The 7,058-nt window shown below is 43.3% G+C and overlaps 1 protein-coding gene across 1 annotated transcript; it reads left to right on the top strand.

The window, feature by feature from the left end:
- The first annotated feature begins 221 nt into the window (after positions 1–221).
- On the top strand, positions 222–5,804 carry LOC125039103. The gene is made up of 9 exons (XM_047632836.1): positions 222–376; positions 874–1,000; positions 1,741–1,823; positions 3,083–3,233; positions 3,310–3,395; positions 3,569–3,667; positions 3,759–3,935; positions 4,094–4,216; positions 5,468–5,804. Exons 1-9 carry the CDS (start codon positions 272–274, stop codon positions 5,729–5,731), a joined length of 1,215 nt encoding a protein of 404 aa, XP_047488792.1. The 5' UTR covers positions 222–271; the 3' UTR covers positions 5,732–5,804.
- The last annotated feature ends 1,254 nt before the right edge of the window (positions 5,805–7,058 follow it).

Here is a 7,058-nt window from a genome sequence, read left to right as displayed (position 1 = left end):
AACTTGTTTACATCCTTCAACCAATCACCCTCCTCTTAACAGCCAACAGTAACTCGGACGACTACCATTGGTCCGTTTAAACATTATAAATTCTGATTGGTCGTATTTCTTGTAGGCGGGGCGTAACTATCCATGTCTCTAAAAAACGAAAGGCGATTGGCCAAGGCTCCCATAGCGAAGAGTTGATTGGTCGAGGCTCTCCAAGGCGAGAGGTGATTGGCGGGTGGAGGTAGTGTCAGAGACGCAGAAGTAACCCCGCTCAGACGTCGTCATGGCTCCCGAAGCTGTACCTCTCGTGGTCGTCCCTGAAGCCCACCCCAGGAAGCTCGTCAAGGAGGTCGTTAGCATCCCTCTCGTCTCGTCCGTCACGCAGAAGGTTAGTTTAAATAATAATGATAGTTAAAGGAAATAAATGATCATGAATAAGTAAATGGAGAACGGGGTATGGGAGAAATTCGATGTGGCTTTTAATTACGTTGAATATTTTTTTTCTTTTGATTATCTTCCTGATTTAGAAGAGGGTGTTGCGCCATTTTTTTATTTTTTTTATTAGATTATTTCTACGAGGTGATAGAATTGCAGGTAAATCAATGTATTTTAATATTTTCTGCCATGTAATTTAACAAGTGCTTTTTCACGTGCCTTTTTAAAGATAGTTTTAAGATTTGAATGAAAGCTTTTATTTGATTCATGTTGGCCAATGTTTATTACTTCTCACTTCTGAAAGTTTATTGGAGTATTGGAGGTGAGCACTTTATGAACTCCGTAACAACTGCCTGTCTTGTTTGTTTTCTTCTACTAGATCTGCATTCGCGAACGCCTTGCCCAAGTTTTTCATGTACGAATGTTTACTTGAATAATTCTTTTCACTAGGTCTCTACCACTCACGAGAAGCTTTGTAGTACGGTGCCGCTTTACGACTGGTTGACGGCAACGGCTCTGCTGACGACGAAGGTGGTCGCTTCAAAGGCGGAGGAGTACAGTGTAGTCAAGACGTCAGGTGGGGAGGACTCTTTGGACAATATATTTTATTAACGCCGTGGTGATTGTTCCGGCGAAGGATCTCGTGACTTTTTGGCCATTCGTCCGAGATGTGCATCAACTCTTGCGCACGCACTTGCTTTCACGCTTGCGCATTTTCTTCAAAACAAACATTGGCGCTATTTTTGTGTTGGTTGTGGTCTGTGGCGACGGATCGACAATGGATTGTTTCCAAGTTGGGTATGAATTAGCAAGATTTGCTGCCGTGAAAGGGAGGAAATTGCAAGATAGCGTTTTCACACCATTTTACATGAAAAATTCAGGGACCTTTGCCGCAGCTTTGAAGTGCACACCCGTTAAACAGTGTAAGTGCTCCGACCTGATGTACGCTTGCATCGAATATGGCATCCTGTAATGTTGCCGGGAAAATAGCTCTTCAGCACAGGCGTCCGACAGTGCCGGTAAAATATCCCAGCAGAGACCGACGACGAATCTGGAGTGAAATATTAAAAAAAAAAAAAAAAAATCATTGCATGTGCGCAAGCGTGAAAGTGTTCGTGCTTAATTAGTTGGTGCGCGAGCATGCCAGACGAATGTTCTATCCGGTGCCGGAACAATAACCACGGCGTTTTCTTAATGTAATTGGTTGCATCTTTATGTAATTGTAATATAATTGGTGTTTTGGGGTTAACGGACAGTTTAGTTGGCTGTTGTAGTCGCATACTTCGATAGATGTAAACTTGTAATATATCTTTTCAGTTCTCAAAGCGGAGGAACTGGGCCTCCATGTGGTAGATAACTTGAAGAAAAGTTATCCTGTTATTGAGAAACCTACAGAGGAGGTTAGTACACGGGCACTGGTTATAGTTACTTTTAGAAAGTAAACAAATCCTCAGTAACTGAATATTAAACTGAACTACTACTAGTTAAGCGACTTTAGCAAGGTTAGCTTCTTAAACAAGATTCCCTTAACTATTAAGTAGGCACTTGCCCATTTCCGCGCAGGTCATACCGCTACGAAAAATTAGGGCTTTTGGCAGCGTCCGAATCGGTGGCGCGCGTGTATTGACTGGACTTGCATCGCGTAATTAACTGTGACCGGCAGTTTTTCTCGCTTCAAATATTCAACAGATGTTTTCGCTTAATCTCAATATTTACCCATTTAACGATATTTTTTTGTATAAAGGCTAGTTTGAAAGCTTGTTTGGCAAGTAAATCCTTGTACCTACCAAATCACGTTTCACTTCATTGGCCTGTCATTGACCTTGGAACGAAATATTAGGACTTTGCTTTGTGATTTCTGGGCGCCGCCATTTTGGCTGTCGAGCTGAAATGTACCGTCTGCTGAATGCAAGCACTTGAGATTCCTGAGGATGACCTTCAATTTGATACCGTACTAAATGGGGGGTTCATAAAACGTTGTTATTAAAGGTGGTAGCCAGCCCACGGCCCTTTTAATTACCCGGCGTGGCCTGGCTGCCACTTTACGCAGTTTTCGGTACCGATTATCCTAGATTATGGTGAACTTGTTAAGAGTTCATGGCATTCAGATCAACTGGTTGAGGAGAGGGGGATGTTGCAGGCTTTATTTAAATGTCCATGAACTTGACCCTGATTATCGCTGTGGCGACAACTGTTTGTCCCACATGGCAAAACGTCAAATAGATCAGCCTTTATCATTAGGTCAGTTTTATAAGTCTTTTACTAATTACCATATGAGGTCTACAATAAATGGACTTCAACATGACAGCCCTTACTACTACATGCATTTTCAAAAGCAAGGTGTATTTTTTTCCAGCCTTGTATGGTTTTTAGATTATATCGCTCCACTTTAAGCTTAAGGTAGGCACTTGCACATTTTTTTCAGATACGGCAAGCTGTCGGCAAATTGCCAGTTTGAGCTTTAACTTGCGCTATGAATCTTTAACCGCATGTTGCAAAACGTTAAAGGTAGATTCTTCATCCCCTCGTATCTAATCTATGAAGTTTAGCATGTTTACATATTAAAAGACGCAAGCAGACCAGTTTTAGTAGGCAAAGCCTGCCAAGAGATTCCATCTCGCTGAAGCTCGACATCTTATAGATTCGCCTCTTTACATAGGTGGTCGAGCGGACTTCTGTTTACGTCCGCCAGAAGATCCAGCTGGGAACGAGTCGCGTGGCCGCCTATTCCGTGAGTCAAGCCACCTGTCGCGCAACAGAGGCTGCTATAAAGACTGCTGAAGTTGCTTGCGATACCTTCCGGATAGACCGTAAGTAGGAGCGGTCTCGATGAATATTAAGCAAATGTTTTAGCGCTCTTGTATGTAAAATGTTTATTTTTGACAGGGAAGGAAAATTGGCTCGCTTGGATTTTCCCATCGCCACTGAAGACCCTCTATAACTATACACTCGGTCCTGCCTTGGCTAATACAGTATGTATACCCTGTGAGGAGGTTCAAGGTTTACTGTAAATGATTATTTTTAAATTGAAGTCTTGCATGTGATGTTTCTGTAATACTATAGTCTAATTTGCCATTAGAATATATCTCGAATGTGATATTTGAAGGGAATTAAGGAAGCTATTTTGAGTTTGCATCTTTTTAAGACTCGGCAGCTGCGCAACGGAAGGCGAACTGTAAGGGCTTTAAGGCGTTCTGGCGCGGTGCACACGGCTGTTGAGAACCGTATCAGACGCCGCAGAAAGGTCCGTGTCTGAAGGAAGTACCCCTCTTGCACTAAAAACAAAAAACGTGCTAGAAATAAGTTGAGGATGGAGTGACATTTTCTTTGCACAGGTTTCTCCACGCAAATCGACGAAGGACCAGCCCAGTAGTGGTCTGTGGGCGTGGCTAACTAGTTTCTTGGCCGTGTTTGGCTTGGCTTCGAGTCCCGCCCACTTCTCCCCGGCGGAACTCCCGAAGCTCGACCGCGAACTGACCTCCAGCCCCAAGAAGCAGGAGGGAACTACAGAGGCAAGACTCAACTCCAATTTCATTAATCCAAGAATCCAATCTTTTATGGGATGAAGTTTAAGATGTCTTGTCTACCAACAATATAGTGCTTAATCTTAACTGACTTTAAGACTGTCCTAAATTTGATATTTTGTGGATGACCTTTCCTTTTTCAACAGGACAAGAAAAGGAAGCTGTCTGACGTGGAAACGGAAGAAGCCACTTCGGTCGAGGAAATGAGTCACTTGGACCTTCTTCACGACATGGACGACTACCGTTCAGACGAGGACCCTGACTATTCGGTAAGGAAGGGAGGTTGTCTTGAGGTAAAGGGCTTTGGTTTTGTGCGACGCCTGCAACCTAATTTTATTCATCTTGACGGTTAATGTTATCGAGAGCTACGCACGGAGATAGAGGAAAATGGACACTGACATCTTGTAGAGCATAAAAAATGAGTAGGAAGCAATACAGATCTGCAGCGGCCTCGTGCATACCGGGAAACCATGGAAAATAGGCTCGTGTTACAGCTCAAACCCCATTAACACCTTAATCTTTTTCTATAGCTCCATTGTATAAATGTTCTATACGTTAGTTTTCTATAATGATCGTATTTTCTGTTGACTAGAAATCACCTCAGATTGGTTATTCATTTTTGTTTTCTTTCATCATTACCTTTCCTCTAGTATTTTTTTACTAGAGCTTTGGTTGCTTTCTCAAATGTGTGCATTTTTATTTAGTTTTAATTTGTTTCTATAAGTTCTTAACTAAATTACTGCTTGTTTAACCTAATTGCCTTCCATACCGGAACAATAGTCAATAACTTCAGTTTCTGCAAGGGCAGGACCTTCAGAACTTGTGGTCACTAACACGGTAATTATGACATTACATTAAGTTATTTTGGCAGTATTGTCGCTTTTATCATGGATCCTAGATTATCATGTTTGATAGGTACGGCTCCTCTATACCCTTCACTCAATTTCTTTTCTATAACAAATGTCACTTGGCAAGAAGTGCTAATAAAGAGCGGCCCCCCCCCCCCCCCCCCCCGTCTAAGAAATGAATAGAAGGTAGTTAAGGTTAGGGTATACTTCTGGGTTCGCATAGTAGGGTTTATTTGCGTGTGACTAAACAGTTTATAATAATTGTTCGAAACTTGGCTCACCTTCTCTGAAAGTTTTTTTTTTTTGTATTTTTTGTTGCACGAATCGTTTTGCGCTTGTTCACTCTGAAACTATTGTTCGTCGGACAAAGGTTGGCTCGGGTTTCCAAAAATACAAGGTTTCATAAATCACTTTATCTACAGGTTCCTATTAACATCTAGTGCCATCCATTATCCCCTTTTTTAACCCTTGGTTCCTCACGCATCCCTCAAGATCGTTGGTTAGAGGAGATATAAAAAAATCTGATTGGGCTTCCATCCGAGTCGCTCTCAGTAACCCTTACCATTTTAACATTTTAGCGAATAGTATCATGGGTATTTAAATTTTACCAATTAAAAGCAACTGTAAAAGTCTGTTTTCGTGACCTTAGTCTCGTGTTCCGTTCTTCCCCAGCCGAGCGACACCTCCACCGACAGCCTCGAGTATAGGTCGACGGACCATGAGGAGAGCGAGGCGCCCTTCACCGAGGACGACTTCAAGAAGGAGCCCACGAAGGCCAGCGAAGGAGAACCTCGGTCCTCTGGGGCGGCGGCGCCCCCAGGAGGCGAAAGCAGCCAGGTGACGACTAAGGTCTCTCTGACGGTGGTCGCCCCGGAGGAAAAGCCTGCGGAAGGGGATGCGGCCGAGGTTGGGAAGCCGGCGACGGAGGTGGAGTAGGGATACGGATAGTATTATGACATTATATAAGGAGTTTTATTGTATTTTTAATAACTAGTTTACTTCTATTTAACAAGGTGGTTTTATTGATTATCCAAACAAATTTTAGGATGCCTTGCATGGAGAAGTTTCTGGAGCACTAGTATAAATGTGAAATAAATATATTAGTGAATAATACTAAAGGAATGAAAAGCCAACTTCGGCCAGAATAAGAATCGTATTTGCGAAGCTGAGCCTCGCCCAGGCTATGCCCCTGAGGCCAGAAAAGCCGCTTTGATCACCAGATCCTCTTGCTTTGCTATTTAGACCTTTTCCCCCAACACTTTGCTCGTTGCTGTGTTGAAGGGATGACGGGCTGCTTTGTTCTGACTAGCTTCCGGGAGCCATGGACACTGTATTCCCTTGGTTAATCAGCTAGCCCTTACCCCTTGTGGGGATCCTGAAGTGTACGGGGTTTCTCTCCACTTATTCCAGGCTCACCATGGCCAATAATTTTTAACCTTCAGGTGCATTAAGGGTTGCCCGTATTCAACAACTCCTTTGTCAATGTCCTCACAGATCTCTCCCCTCCTGATTCCTGATACTTCACCAGCTTCATCTGTTCCCTTGTCTCGTTCTTTTAATTTTCCAACTTAAAATTCTATTCGTTTACCTGTTAATTGTTTAATGGCTCTTTTGCAGCTTTCCTCGTGCAGTGTTACTCCCTTAGGCACCACCTCTCCATTTGATCTAATTGCTTAACCACTTCCCCTTTCACGAATCCCCTATATCAAATTTGCCCTCCCGTCTCTACTCTCTTCACTACCATACTATCTCCCCCCCCCCCCCCCCCAATCACTTGCTCCTCGTCATGGGGGGCCTTGGACTGAGGCCCAATGTAGGGGATCGCCTATCTTGGTCCTCAGCCCTCGGCAGCTTTGTTTCTCCTTTCCTCTTCCGTATTGGTTAACGATAACCGCGCGCACTCCAGATACGAAATCCCAAATCCAGGATAACATGCAAACCCAATATCCAAATAGAACCTTTCCTATCTTCTATTAATTTCCCAAACGGGGATGCAAGCCCCCAAAATAACCCTTTTTAACACTTCATGCCATATTACAAAAACCTAGTGTGTTGTGGACATACTCTATCTGCTGCATGCCACCATTTATTTTCATCCTTCCACGGTAAATGAGGTCACTGCAGCTGTACTGGTGTTTATTACTCTGCCATCTTATGCAAGATGGTGTCCATTTCACTGCGCAACTCTTGGTAACCCGCACCTTTTCATCCCCTCGTTCCACTTATCGTAATCAACTCATTTTTGCCGTTTTCTCCAATACTT

Source organism: Penaeus chinensis, chromosome 26 (genome assembly GCF_019202785.1).
Source record: "Penaeus chinensis breed Huanghai No. 1 chromosome 26, ASM1920278v2, whole genome shotgun sequence".
Taxonomy (NCBI): Eukaryota; Metazoa; Arthropoda; class Malacostraca; order Decapoda; family Penaeidae; genus Penaeus; species Penaeus chinensis.
This window is presented reverse-complemented; position numbering and strand designations above follow the sequence as displayed.

What these genes read in the sequence shown, in the direction of transcription:
- LOC125039103 (XM_047632836.1), top strand. Translation starts at nt 272, where the DNA reads ATGGCTCCCGAAGCTGTACCTCTCGTGGTCGTCCCTGAAGCCCACCCC. An exon ending in CAGTGTAGTCAAGACGTCAG is followed by an intron (nt 1,001 to 1,740) that starts GTGGGGAGGACT and finishes ATATCTTTTCAG; the next exon opens with TTCTCAAAGCGGAGGAACTG. An exon ending in GTATCAGACGCCGCAGAAAG is followed by an intron (nt 3,668 to 3,758) that starts GTCCGTGTCTGA and finishes TTCTTTGCACAG; the next exon opens with GTTTCTCCACGCAAATCGAC.